Source organism: Rhipicephalus sanguineus, chromosome 2, assembly GCF_013339695.2.
Source record: "Rhipicephalus sanguineus isolate Rsan-2018 chromosome 2, BIME_Rsan_1.4, whole genome shotgun sequence".
Lineage (NCBI taxonomy): Eukaryota > Metazoa > Arthropoda > Arachnida > Ixodida > Ixodidae > Rhipicephalus > Rhipicephalus sanguineus.
Genome location: NC_051177.1, coordinates 78,362,955 through 78,377,867, shown reverse-complemented (window position 1 = coordinate 78,377,867; position 14,913 = coordinate 78,362,955). Strand labels below are relative to the sequence as shown.

At 44.6% G+C, this 14,913-nt stretch overlaps 1 protein-coding gene across 1 annotated transcript in view; it reads left to right on the top strand.

The window, feature by feature from the left end:
* Positions 1-14,913, top strand: part of LOC119383228 (Down syndrome cell adhesion molecule-like protein Dscam2) — a gene marked incomplete at its 5' end in the record, with an annotated part of 106,383 nt that overhangs the window by 78,733 nt on the left and 12,737 nt on the right. Inside the window, 8 exons of the mRNA XM_037651270.2 lie at positions 4,420-4,539; positions 5,922-6,098; positions 10,184-10,331; positions 11,251-11,399; positions 12,296-12,427; positions 13,123-13,290; positions 13,442-13,512; positions 14,146-14,386. Of these exons, the coding sequence (XP_037507198.2) occupies positions 4,420-4,539; positions 5,922-6,098; positions 10,184-10,331; positions 11,251-11,399; positions 12,296-12,427; positions 13,123-13,290; positions 13,442-13,512; positions 14,146-14,386 (1,206 nt within the window). The remainder of the gene's footprint in view (positions 1-4,419; positions 4,540-5,921; positions 6,099-10,183; positions 10,332-11,250; positions 11,400-12,295; positions 12,428-13,122; positions 13,291-13,441; positions 13,513-14,145; positions 14,387-14,913) is intronic.

The following is a 14,913-nucleotide window of genomic DNA, read 5'->3' as shown; positions in this document are numbered from 1 at the left end:
CACCTACATGGGCACTACTCTTTGAGAGTGAGGGTGCAAGATATAGAACACACAAGGGAATTCTGAAGCTACGGAGGAGTTAAAAAGCTGCTTGCTTGTGAAGTTGGGCATCATATTGCGTCCTAGTGATTTCAATCAGACTGGTACATAGATACACGTAAATTAACGCTGAAAGGCAGCTCTCCTCTGGAGTAGCGCTATTTCATGAGTTGTTCTGTCGTTCTTTTATTTATTATTATCATTTCTTTTTGCGCACAAACTTATAAGGTGCAAGAAATTCCATCAATTCAACTAAAAATCGGTTGATATTGCACAATCGTTGAGCCCTGCGCCAACCTGCTAATGACTCGAAACAGTGTTTTCTTCACAGTAAAGACTGGTCCCGGTCGCAAAAAAGAACGGACCGCTGGCTATATTAGAACGAAATGCGCGGGCCGTTTACTAATTTATGCTTCGACGAGGTCACGAAACGCTCACGCAAACTGCATCACACATTCGTTCGCGCCCCTCATACTGAACAGCTACAGACTTCGCTCTTTTTTTTTCTTTTTTTTGTCGCTATGTTTAATGTTTGCTGGCGCCTCTGTTTTCTCGCGCTAGGCTGCCTAATTCAACATGCAGAAACTTCGGGCAGCCCGCTTCATTCTGTTCATCCGGGAGCGAATAATGAAAGCTGGCATCCCACGATGGCCTCCTAGCGTGAGACACCGCTTATTTTTCACAGCAGCCGTAAAGTTAGCCTCCCTCTCTCGCTCCTGTTATTCCTAATGCCCAGTCCGTGCCCGTCGACGCAGCATCCGAAAGCGAGCCTCTGTTTCGTGGCACCCTACAACTTTAATTCCGCGCAGCGTTTTCTAATGCAAGAGAGCACGACTTTTTATACATAAATGCAGCGTTATATATGGAAGGTGTGGACGGCGCATCCACCGTTGTTCGTTAATGCCAACTCTTGAAAATGCTCGCGTGCGCATTCTCTGGTGCGGGACTGTTTTTAACGGGATGTAAAAATATTACCAAGCCTTTTCCTTTCTCTCAGATAAATAGTCATCGGTTCGCTGTCGTGTTACTTAATGTTAATGTCCTAGACATCTACAGAGTGTTGTCCATGAAACAAAACTGAATCAACAAGTGGGGAGCAAATCAGTACAGTTTAGGATGCTAGTTAAAATAGTTCTACGGCCCATAACCTCATTACCTATCGCAACATAGTAAAGTCTATGCAAACTGCTGTAGGCTGTTAGCAACTTCCTCAATGCCTCTGTAGAGCACATAATGTTTTCTTAATCTCTGAATATTTTTCTAAACAAAACAAAGATGTCGGAGACCCTACGGACAGTCTATTTCTCTCCCATAGCTTAGCGCATATAACACTACAAATTGTTCACATTATCCTTCCAAATACAATTCAGGGTTACCCTAATTGTAGCTCAATTGTACGGAATCGAGAGCTTTTTCTTTTCTTACTTTTTTTTTTCTCTTTCTTGTTTACCCGGGCCTCAAGGCACTAATCACTGAAGATGTGTGTCCACGTTGCGGTGTTATGTACACGCGATTAAAAGTTCTTTTTTTTTACTGCATTTCATTTCATGCCTCGGTAAAGCAACGTCGTAACCACAAAGTGACAGAAGTCGCGGGTTCGATCCCGGCCGCTGCGGTCGCACTTCAGTAAAGGCAAAATGCTAAAAGAACACCAGATGGTCCAAATCTTCGGAGCCCTTCACTACGACGTGCCTCGTAACCATATCGCGGTTTTGACTCGTCAAACGTCATGAATTATTATTATTATTATTATTATTATTAGTAGTAGTAGTAGTAGTAGTAGTATTAGTAGTAGTAGTAGTAGTAGTAGTAGCAGTAGTAGTAGTAGTAGTAACGTAAGAGTGGAAAAGAATAGCAAGCATATATATATATATATATATATATATATATTATATATATATATATATATATATATATATATATATATATATATATATATATATATATATCGTTTTTGAAGTTTACATATACTATCCGACCATACAACATATCGCGGCAACGTGAAAGGTGCCTCCGTGTTGTGAACACGTGCCATAGGAATCGAACCTCTTCTACACATCTAGGTATAGCTCTTCCGTAGAACAGCTTGTTGAACTAGCTGGAAACTAATATTGCTAAGTAATTATAGCCCACTTCGGCACACTGGCGCGCACGCGCGCGTCCACACACACACACACACACACACACACACACACACACACACACACACACACACACACACACACACACTCATTCAAAATTGAGCGGGGGGTTTGCTATTGAACGTTTGCTAGTGTGGGTGTGCGCGTATACGAGTGTCCCAATGTATCATTCTCATTACTTTGCCCAGATTAGCGTTTTTCTGAAAACTCGCAACGCTAGTCATTACACACTATGAAATCAAGTTTCTTTTCCGTTCTGCATGTCGAGACGGTAAACATGCACCGCTTATGAGGATTCCATGTGCAAACTACGCTACAATATATGTAAAACGCGTGAGCTGTAATTTACGGATTGGAGCATTCTTGCCACATTTTTTTAGTGTCTGGCTGCAAGTAGACATAGTTTGGTATACTGACGTCAGGATGAATACATACCTGCCAAGTCTCCCGGATTACCCGGGAGACTCCCGGAATTTGAACGTTTCTCCCGGTTGTACGGGTCATAGGAAAATCTCCCAGAAATCCAGTTTTGCCCCGCGCGTCCAGTGCTTTGTCTGGGCACATGAGCAAAGTTGTCTGGCCACATCCTAAATGTGTTATTGGTTATATCAGCCGTTAATATTTCGTAGATGATGCGTTTCTGTAGACACAATATCTTGCCCGACGAAATAACTGGTAAGCAAGCGACGACAGGCCTCGCAGGCGGAGCGACGTTGTTGCATGTGCCCTTCGCGCGACGGTGACGGCCAGGTCGTTTTATCTCTGCTTCAACCGCGTTCGTGCCTAGCGCTAGCGCGCTTTTACTCGCACGTGAAACAGACGATGCGTAAGCGGTGTTATCGGTTTGCACTCGGTACAGATCAGCGGCGCCCGCAAAATCCCGCTGACAGTGTCCATATAATTGCTATCGCAGTACCCCCCCCCCCCCGGTCGGAATACCTTTTACCCCCCCTCCTCCCGCGCTCGACATATCTTATACCCCCCCCCCCCCCCCCGTTGAGTAGATCTCCCGGATTCTGTTTCTCCAAACTTGGCCGGTATGTGAATATATTAGCTTTTAGTTTATATAGCTTCGTGTTTGACATTTTATGCGCATCTGAATCGTGCTGTAGTGAACAGTCGCTACACGGCCGGTGTAAGTAGTTTCGCGTCTGTTCGCCATCTTGGCAGGGCGTTTAGTTTCGGAAGTAGCAGACAGAGTAAACAAACGCTTGACGTATTCCTAACCTAACTTAACTCGCCGCATGTTCGGTTCCTAACCTAACTCTTGAGGAGCAGTTTCTTAGTGCGAACAACGCGGCGCACTGCACGCAACTGCGGCGCAAACTCTGGATCCAAGTGACGCGGTCTTGTCCGCTTCCCGCCTAGTGCACAGTCGCGCGAGCGTGGAAGGCCTCAGGAATTATGCAGCGGCTAGCCGGCCAAACGGTCGACTCCAAAGTCGGGCTGCGCAGTAAAGCTTATGCCGGTTGTTTGCGAACCTAGAGCCCGAGCCTTCGAATCCTTTCTAGGCCGACTCGCGACGTTAGTGTTGCTGGTCATTTTATGCTCATCCCGGTGCGACGGGCGCGCAAGCGGAATTTCTGCGTGAGGGAGCAGCCCACGGGCAAAGCCTGCTGGACTGAAGACTTCGTATTCCAAGTACGAGATATGTGCGGCTGCCTCGAAAAGTTTGTGAGATGTGCATTCTAATGCGATCGTTCTGAAGTCTTTTTGATTTTCTTTCCAGTCTCTTAATGTCCCACACGTGCCGTCTTTTCTTTTTTGTGTACGAACAACTTGCGACCTTCTTTCAGTTTCTTTTTCCTTTTCCTCGTCATTTGTATGCGAAAGCTAGCCTTGTTAGCAACCTGTCCGCTTCCGGATTTTTCTTTTATATGGATTCCTCGAACTTTTCCGCGATGCTCAGCAGTATTAAAACTCTTGATTAGAAGCTGCCGCTAGCGTCAGCCAATCAGCAGCCACCTTGGGCGGCTGCACATCTTTGTGCTTCTTCGAAGCCAGAACGTCATCTATTGTGCCGCAATATTAGGCGGAGATATTTCTTTGCTTTGGTTTAATATTGAATATTCAACCAACAGCGACTGAAAAATTAGCCATTGCTCTGACGCTTGGTCGGTCGAAAGAACCAAGTAAGGTTTTATTATCATAACATGCGCATGAAGGCTATGCGTGTACAGCCGAAAGCATTGTTTTCTGCAACGCTCACGAAAGTATAATCCGCGTTCTCTTCTCTTAGTTCCACCTACGTGGCGACAGGAGCCGGTGGACAAGGCAGCCATCATGGGACAGGTAGTGATATTCGACTGCCAAGCGGATGGATTCCCTGTGCCTGTGATCCGGTGGAAGAAAGAATACCGTGAGTATTCCTTTTCCCGCTGCGTGGTAGCCAACGGGGTACAGTCTAGACATCTTCTTAAGCAACTCTTATTAGAATGTTGTAGATCGGTTTCCGAAACGTCCGGTTAGACAGTTTCTAACTTTCTATCTATTAATTATTCGCATTTTTGTCTACCACAGATGCCCGCGAAATACAAAAACAGCATATCCACGGAGTGAATGATGATGAGTGGGCGAAGCTGCGGAGGTTCATCGGTAAACCGTGAATCTTCCGTGAATTCTGCCCAGTACATCATCACCGACGTGAGATCGGGCGCGTTTATACTAAAGGTTCGATGAGTTATGACGACTTGCAGCTCACTTTAATTTTACATGTACGCTGTGAATTTTCATTTTTTAGAAAACCATTGCTTTAGAAAACATCTGGCGTCTTTCGTTAAGCAGCTGGCGTCTTTTCCTTTTGCTTTAGAAACATCTGGCGTTCTTCCGTTTTGCTTTTACAAAACATCTGGCGTCTTTCGTTGGTTTATTTCATCAATCAACGGCGTTTTGAACAAAATTTTTATTGTTTAATCACGCACAGGAGAAATCTCATCAGGCACTACCTTGGAGGTAAAGAATGGCTGCTAATGGGAATGAGAGACAGAAGAAGTCGGCTTTTAGCTACCGCTGCGAATTTTTTATTGTTCAACAACGCACAGGAAAAATCTCCCACCGGCACCACCTTGGAGGTCAAAGCGTAAGACTGGTTACGCACTACGACTACGACTACGACTACGAGGGACGAACGGGTGCCGCCTTAAGGAGCTTCGCCCCTAAAAAATTACCACATGACATGTTCGCTGGCCTGTCTAATAGGACTTTTTGCTAACCGACCTACACCTTTCTAACCGGATTTAATTAATTTATTTATTCATTTGCGACATAGACTTGCCCTTAAGGCATAACATTTGTTTGTATATTTGTATTAAGTGTGCGCCGTTAGGCCGTTGTTCTGTATGAAGTGAAGAAGTGTTTTGTGGAATGTGTTGTCATGTATCCATCGGTCATAACTGTTTTCTTGCCCAGCTTTGCTGCTTTAGAAGTTGGGTATTTATTCTTGCCTAATTAAACAGTTAAGCAGAATGCAACAGTAGTGTGACCTACTCCATGCAGTATTCAGCAATATGCATTTGGTCGCGTCGTCGTAAAGTACGTCGGTATATATGCTCTGGGTAAGGTTATCTGGGGCAACCTGTATAAGTACAGTGCGCTAGCCGATTGCCGCCCTTGGGAAAGACATGTGCGGTTCATAGGAACTACGCTCAGGGCTCAGCCCATTGCGTCTTACGCGCGTCCTTTAATCGTCTATGTGGTTTTGTCCCCGTCCTTGTGCCGACTATTGGCCTCGTTTTCAACCAGGTGCCGAGGGTGGCCGCGACTTCTCGGTCATCATCAGCAACGCCAACGTGCAGATCCTGGAAAACGGTTCGCTCAGCATCCGCGAGGCCGATCGATCAGACGCCGGCCACTACATGTGCCAAGCTTTGAACGGCGTCGGACCTGGAATCTCCACCGTGGTCAAGCTGGACATACACGGTGCGTGTTAATGATGTCAGCGTATCAGCCATGTATAATGTCAGGCTAAATTTACCAGAAATGACACTGCGGTTGTTAAAGGGCCCCTAAGCAACATCTCAATGTGCAAAGAACGAGTGTCTTACCCCTCGTATTCTTAAGCAAGCCTCGACTCAAATTTTGTTCTTCACTTGACCGAGTTGAGCACAGCGCCGCTGCTCGACCGAAAATGACGCCGCGCTTCTCAAAAATCGCTGCAGATTATCGCTGATACGCAGTGACTTGTTCTACCTAGAGACGGCGATCCCATCGACTTTCTCAAGTCAAGGTGGAGCGTTGAGTGAAGGGACGTTCTAGAATACGGTGGTTAGTCTCTTCTGGCGTTTCCTGCTTATTCGGCACAATTCACGGCGCGAGCAGTTTGTTCACGTGACGTGATCAAAAAATAAGCTCTCTAATGGTCCATATACAAGGGATATCAGTTGTGAATTGTCTCCTACCCTGCTTTTTCATACACTGTCACACCAGTTCTGTCTCGTATCGCATGACAATCGTGTGGGATCAAATGATTTCACTACGTTTTGCGCGTTTTCGACTGCGCAAGCGGAGATAGCGTGTAGCAGAAAAGCGCGAAATCCTAATAGGCTGAACGCGTAGTGCTGACATTGCGCACGTGTTTTATGAAGAAATAAGTGCCGAGGAGGACATAAAGCGCGGGGGAGAAGCCGTCTGTCCACGAAGTGCGCCTGTCAGAAGGGTAATACTCAAGGTGAGAAAAAAAAGAACACACACACACACACTCTCGTCTTTGAAGTCGAAGTAGTTTAGGGGCTCTTTAAGCTACCGGCGTAATGATACCCGGTACATGGACGCACTGTCTACTTGCTTGCGGCTTTAGATGTTCCAGCGGTATCAGTTAGTACTCTATATTTGCTTTTTCTTCGACTACTTTTTTTTAAGCAATCATACATTTCCAAGAGCAAAACGTAAGAAGACTATAGGCGCAAGAATAATTACCGCGAAATATTTCGTCCGCAGCGCAATCTTTTGTTGAAGGTTATAGATTTAACCAACAATATTTCCGAGTAACATTAGCTAAGCATCTATGAGCCAACCTTACATTACCACTTGACTCTTCATCATTGACCATATTTCGGTTGCGTGACTGTGCTCCGTCATGACCTTAATACATCGTCTCATGTGAATATGTTAGTTCATGTTACTTATTTTTATACTGACAATATGCCCGTTCACTATCTATAGAAATTACTGTCCTCTGAAGGTAAATAAATCCCCTTGATAATCAGCAGACACAAAGATATTCTAAGCCGGAACGACGACGTTCGGGCATATGTATCCATCTACTAACTCTCGTTATCACACTTTCTATCGTTATCATGTTTTCGTTATCATACTTACTGCCATTGCGCACGCTGGCGCAATTATTCGTAGTAATTTTTTAAAGAAATCCTTCCAAACTAATTTGAAACGTCGACGAACCCGGCCTTGAAGGAACCGTGCACGAAAGGAGGACATTACACGAACACACTCACTGGGTGTCCGTGAAATTTTCACCTCTTTTGTACGCGTCCGTCAACGCTGGGTTCGTCGGTCTTCCAAGCTATGTACCACCAGGCCCAGCATCAGACTCTTATAGCAGAAAAAAAACTAGTAGGAAATCTTGCACAAGGGTACAGAACTATTGGCTGGGCGCATATGCGGGTTGTGTACGCCACATGCGGGTTGTGTAGCCGCAGCCGCTAACTCAAAACACGTAATTCCGCAGGTATTCGCCGGACGCTATGGATACGACGACGGAAAAGCGGCGCGTGGCGTCCACATCGCTAACGTGTCGACTAATGCGGAAACCTAAATTGAGCATGTTCCCGATGTAATTACCGCCAGAAGCGGGCGCGTGAGGGCATTTAATTTCGCGCGTACTGAACGTACAATCCCATTCGAATTGTGGTACTTTAAAACGTGTCGTTGAAAAATTAGACTCGGAGAGCTAACGAAATGGTGCTTCAGCGCATCTGAACTCGCTGATACGTTAAACACCTTTTGTTTTTAATCAAGTTTTCTCCCTGTTTTTTGTTCACGTTTCCTTGCTATGTGTTTCATTTTCGTCCAACAGTATTAGTTTCTTAAATAACACTGTTCGCCGAGTGCACAAACTAAAAAACAAAAACAAAAAGAAACCAGGAAGACTTGCGTTTTCGTTCCAGGAAAACAGTTTTTATTTAGCCAAGTTTGACAACTACACCAAGTTGACGCGCTACACCGTAATGTGCCCAGGTTCAAATTGACACACCGACAAAAAGAAAAAAAAAAGTTACGTTGGAAAGCGCGACGTCATTAAACACGTGCTTATATATTTCTTAACATGCCTTGTCAGGAGGAAAAAATGTATACGTAATGTAACTATATGGTGTTTTACGTGCCAAAACCACGACACAATAATCCTGTATTGCTGTAATTTCAAAGTTTGTAACAAGTTTGATTATGGTAGCGGAAAGAAGCTCTCGTTATCCACATGTACTCTGATGCCCTCTTTTATCCCTTTGCTCTTCCTGCCAAGGGTCAATGAGCCGCTTCTACGGTAAGCAATCCGGCCGTCAAAACGGTACTGTCAATGCAATGTGTAAAATCAAAGTGCCGTCGCCGGAGCGCAATGTTAAGCCTAAAGCACGTCAGAAAAAACGTTTCACGCTTTTGGTATGGAAAGCGAGGTTGCTGTAAAAATAAAGTCAGAGAATGGAGGCGGAAGGATATACGATTATGGTGGTGGGTGCTGCGCTCTCACATATCCACGCAGACTGCGGTTAGCCAGAGTGACGACAGCCGTTCAACGAAGGCGTGAGTGAGGAGAAGGCAAGAAACCTCATTGCTTGAAACGCCTGCCAGTAGAGTACCATTTCACCTAGCGAAAGCGCTTTCTCGCAGAAAGCCGCTGAGAATAGAAGCTCGGAATTTATTGCCAAAGAGAAAAAAAAATGAAAGGACATGCTGTCGCGCTTTTTATATCAGAATTTTTGCTCTGCAAAAAAAGATAAGTTCTGCTACCCTGTATTTCTGTGTTTCATCTTTATAAAGGCCAAGAGAAGCGAGCAATGAAAGAGCAATAGTTCTTTTTTTCTACACTTTCAGCACTGTAAAATGTAAAACTGTAATACCTTAGAAATGGGCGATTCTCTCCTGAACTTCACCTTTCTTTTATTTTTATGTGCGGACAGCGATGTCACGGTCATCACAGCGTTGAGATTTGCATACTTAATACGGTTGCGTGGAGCTTAAAGAATATACAGGTCACAATTTTTCGGTTAGATTTCATTCTTAGGTTAACCGTAAGTGCATCAAGCTGCGACAGAAGCTGCGACGGTTTGAGACTTCGCACTGAACTACATTTGGGAATTCGAAAAGAGCGCAGGCGCAAGCGCCTGCAAGTTGAAGTTGCTTTGCATACTGTAAAACAAAATTAATCTGTGATATACTAGAAATACACAGAAGGTTTCTCATCCCAAAAGGCGTCCATTAAGGGCGTTGCAAACGTACGCTTTTCTCCACCCCTCCAAACATATTCACGGGTATAGATAGGCGTACGCACGGAGTTGCCGGGGGCAGGAGGTTATTGTCAAAAACCAGCCTCCACTGCCCAGTTCATTTCTGTCTCCTGCAGTTGTACGTCAAAATACAGTGCTTCTATCCAGCTTCAGGTGCAGAAATATATATATATATATATATATATATATATATATATATATATATATATATATATATATATATATATATGTGTATATATATATATATATATGTATATATATATATATATATATATATATATATATATATATATATATATAATATATATATATATTATATATATATATATATATATATATATATACCGCCTTCGCTACCACGTACACGTCCTGTTCATTATTCTCATCGAATATTTTCGATTCGTACTGTGTTTCATATTCTCTACCACATCATCACAGCTTTTCATTTGTCCTAACATTTTTCTGTTGTGCCTTTCCTTACCGGAGTTACTGAAGCAATGTAAGTGTTATACGTATTTTTAATGGCGCTATTCTCCGGCTTACCAGTGGCCGCCCACTTCGAGCGCAAGTTTCAGGCGTTGACAGCTCGCCGAGGAGACAGCGTCGTGCTGACTTGCAGAGCAGTCGGGGAGCAGCCGATCACGGTGACCTGGACAAAGGATAGGCACGGGTTCAATCCAGCCTTGGAACCCAGGTCAGCATCTTGGCTTGAGCTGATGTTCACTTTTTTCAAACGAGTGTGCGGTATATACTCTCGAAGAATTAGTTGTTTCATGTTTTGTTTGTTTTGAATTGGCGCACTTTTAAGTAATTGAACGCCTCCTGTGTAGTAGTGTCGCACTTTTAGAAAGTTTTTTCTCATCAGATTAGCACGAACGAAATCTCTAGTTGTCAACTTACGGCATCGCTTAACGGTGGTCTGTAAAATCAAACATGCCTTGTAGAATTTTGTCGGACGTTCACTAAATCTATAGAGATAGTCGCACTGGTTACGCTGTCCACTGCATCGTTCGCTCTCATTATTAGAAAAATAATATTCGTGGATTATTCTCAACATCTAAGTTTCGTAGGTATTTGACATATTACGGCAACAGTAGGTCTTGATTCTTGCATGATGTAACAGTCAAACATAACGTCTTCTCAAACTGCACAGAAGTCCCAACTAAGGTGAACCATAAATTTTGCTGTAGCATGGCCTAACGCACTAAATCACTCACAACTGAGAAGATTCTCTCTATTTCTGGCAGGAAAATATCGGTGGTTTCATTAATCACTTTTGTTATCCTGATATTAAACGTTGTACGTTCTGTAGGCAGCATTGCAATTCTCAGTGCGAACTGTTCGACGAAGGCGATCAAATGAGTGAAATCACTATAATAACATTATTCAATTTGCTTTATGTTCTGCTGTAATCATCGGAAAATCTTGGAACAGGTCATGAGGTCTTGGAGCTGCACTTTGCTTCGATCGACAATTCGCGACTTGAACTGCTAGTGTGACTGAGTATTGGCACGGGAGTGGTTACGCACTCATTCAGATTGAGCCGTAAGTCCATAGTGTGAAGGCGACCTTGCGCCCTTTGCTGTGTGAGGAAGCAAATATTCCTTCTTCAGATACGCGGTAGAGGAGAAGCCCAGCGTCGAAGGATTCGAGTACGTCATCCGCATTCCGAGCGTGGACCGCAGGGATTCGTCGCTGTTCAGCTGCTACGCTGAAAACGCCTACGGAAGGGACGACACGAACTTCCAGGTCGTCGTCCAAGGTTAGTTTTGCGATTTGTGGAACAGGCAATAGAACAAGTTTGTTAGGCTTCATCTATTCTTAAGATGGAGTCTTGCGATGCAGATCTTTTATGTGGAGCAGTTCGGGTTGGTTATATGCTCTGATAAAAATATCCTACAGTGACCCACATCAAAATGTCGTACCCCTTTTGCAAGCACTAAGGTCTCCGAACGGACGTAAATCAAGAAGAGTGCTTTAGCCCGGCTTTATCATTCCGCAGTTGCCAATGCTGAACGCACCCCACTACGCATGCGCGTATAGTTGATCGGATTCTAGGTACTTGTCTAGGTATGGGCAAATTATTATTAATAATTACTATTATTTATTATTAATAGTTATATTGTTATAATATTAATATCATAATATTTGTGTGGTTTTACGCATCGAAACCAGAATATCATTATGAGTCGCGCCATAGCGGAGGGCTCCCGAAATTTAGACCATCTGGTATTCTTTAACGTGCGCTGACATCACACAGCACGCCGACCTCTAGCATTTCGCGTCCATTGAAATGCGACCGACGCGGCTGGGATCGAACCTGCGACATTAGAGTCAGCAGCCGAGTGCTTGGAGCTGCAACGGAACACGTTTATTGAGAGGCCGTATACAAGACAGCACTGAAGGAAGGTCAATATTTGTCTCTCCTGAAGCCGAGACAATATAAATATCGGTGTCATGGTGGACCCTCCAAGAACGGTCGTTCTGAAATTCAATTTCGTTTATAAATAAACTGATACTGATCGTATACCAAAACAGCTTCGTTTTCGCCCGTCATACCCGGTCTGTATCGAAAAAGGCACTGGTCATGAATAATCACTTTATTCTCAATTGGCTCGTTGCGAAGTCGACAGAGGTTTTGTCGTCTCTTTTACGCAGAGCCTCCCGACAAACCGAGAGGCCTGGAAGCGACGCAGACGACGAGTCGTTCAGTGACGCTGTCCTGGTCTCCCGCTTACTCCGGAAACAGCCCCGTGCTGAAGTACCTGCTGGAACACAAGCTGCAGGAAGGTATGCGGAAGACAGACTTACGAAGGCGTCGGCTCGAACGCTTTCTACCCTCTGTTACACGTGCGAATCCCAGTGAATGAGAGGGCGAGAAGGTGCAACCCTTGCACTCTGTATTCACTGTACTATAGTAAAATAAACGTGCTTACTAAGAAGAAGAGTGGATGTACGCTTAGTAGGGCGGGACACGATGCTTGCAGAAGCAGTTCGTGAATATCGAAAGCACGGCACCAAATTAACGAACGCCTCTGGATTATAAAGATGATTAGCGCAAGACTGAGTACGAACCAATCATATAGGCGTGCGCGCGGGCAGTGGGAATCGGGTTGTATGGGGGGGCTTTGTGGTACAGCTTTGGGTATGTTAAGGGGCAGCGTTGTGGTACATCAAGAAACACGTGTAAATGCAAGCGCGCAATTTCTATTGCAGAACAATTACTACGGGCTGAACGTGGCTTTATCGGGAAGTTAAGTGAAGGCTATTACGGGAAGTAGAAGGCGGAAGTGAACCAAGGGACCAGAAGTGAGAACGGGAGGTGGATTAAAAGAACGGAAATTTAAGCCGAAAGTGAATTAAGGTACATCTTGCGCGGATGCCGTGTTGTTTACTGACGTCATTTCCGTGACAGAAATTACGCGAGCAATATGACCAGCGTCATGCGGTTAATAAAATTTTGTACAATCGCTTACGCGTTCCAGGTTTCTGGGAACAAGACTCCCACGTGTCTGTGATAGAGTCGACCGAGTTTTCGCACGTTATCAGTGGTCTTCGGCCAAAGACGAGCTACGAATTCCGACTTCGAGCGGAGAATTCTATTGGACTCAGTGAAAGCAGCGACACCCTCGTGGTTACAACAGACGAAGAAGGTAATGCACTATGGTATTTTGATTATTGTCTTTGCTGATTACCCTTAAGCACGAAGTGCTTTAGAACGTGTTTTACGTTGCCAGTTTGCGTGTTTTGTGGCACTCGTGATGTGCCAGTATCTCTACCGTCGCGCTCGACCTTTACATGCAGCTCCCACTGGTGCACCGCAGAACATCAGGGTCACACCAACCGGTTCCCGAAGCCTTCAGGTCTCCTGGAAGGTAAGCTTTGCTTTATTTTACGCCATCAGATAATGCACGAGTCACGGTACCTCATTACTGCCCCTGCCAATCAATTATGTGATACAAGTGAAACGAAGAGAAATGAAGAGCAATAATAGTGAACATAGACAAAAACCTACAGTGGAGTATGAAAAATCTTTGTACAGGGGCTGTCGCTAGAGCCAACGCTTCGGCAAGTGCTCTTGTCTTCTTCAAGCTTTGAAATTCTGTTCTAGGATTTTAAGCATGAAATGCTTTTAGCTAGCGCTGTCAGCGGCCTTCAAGTGACCTTGATCCAAATGCCAGCGTCGTGATCCGGGCACTTAGAACGAGACATTCCGGAACTCAACGAGAACATACGGGCATTCAGACGAGATCATCCGGGTATCGTGGCCAGACCGTAACGAGACATCCGGGTAATCAGCCCAAAAGTTTTAAAAAGCGCGGTCTTTTTTTTTCATCTCTTCAAGCCACGATCTTCCTCTGAATTTCTGCCTTTCAGTGCAACATGCCACAGACAACCCAAAATTATGTCAGCTTTTAATCGATAGTCATCTCTAACATTGTGTATGATGCTTTCTACTAGAGTCTTACTTCGTCCTACAGCCTCGACTTCTTGCACTTCTCTTCCAGCCGCCGCTGGACGAAGAGTCCAACGGACTAGTCCAGGGTTACTACGTCGGCTACCGCGTTCGTAACGCTAAGGACTCGTTCGCCTACAAGACACTGGAAAGCTCGGCCAATTCACTGGAGCAGCAGTGCGAGCTGACAGACCTGCGACGAAATACTCGCTACAGCGTCGTGGTGCAGGCTTTCAACGCGAAAGGTGCCGGACCAGCTTCGGAGGAAGTCTTCTCGCAAACACTCGAAATCGGTGAGATTTCCTGCTTTCTCTCTTAAAGTCCAGTTAAAGGCATATAAGGCTTAAAATGGAAAAACAGTATGTTAATTTCTTAGCCCTCTTAAACTCCATCTCTGCATATGTTGTTTACTTAGGCACCTTCTTATTTTTTTTCATAATTCATCTTAACAAATCACTGTGCAATCCATTTTGAATATAATTGCTTTCCACTGTAGGAACCAGGTATTAAAAAAGAGGAATTGAATGATATGACTCGCCATTGTCACTGTTCCTTATAACTTTAAAAGCAAAGGATATAAGCGTTTCCATGCCTGAATTACAGATTATCAAGCCGAATTTATTAACACGCACAGTGTACACCTAAAATGCACATTACTGTATAACATCCTAACAACCCGGGTTTTTCCGGTACATGTGATTTGTACACCTCCGACATCCCCCCCTTTCCCTCCACGCCTCTTTCGGTTGTTTCGTTGTTGCTTTTACTGGGCACACAGCCGTGCATCGGAAAGAAAAGACCAGGGCGTAGTCCCCTCTGT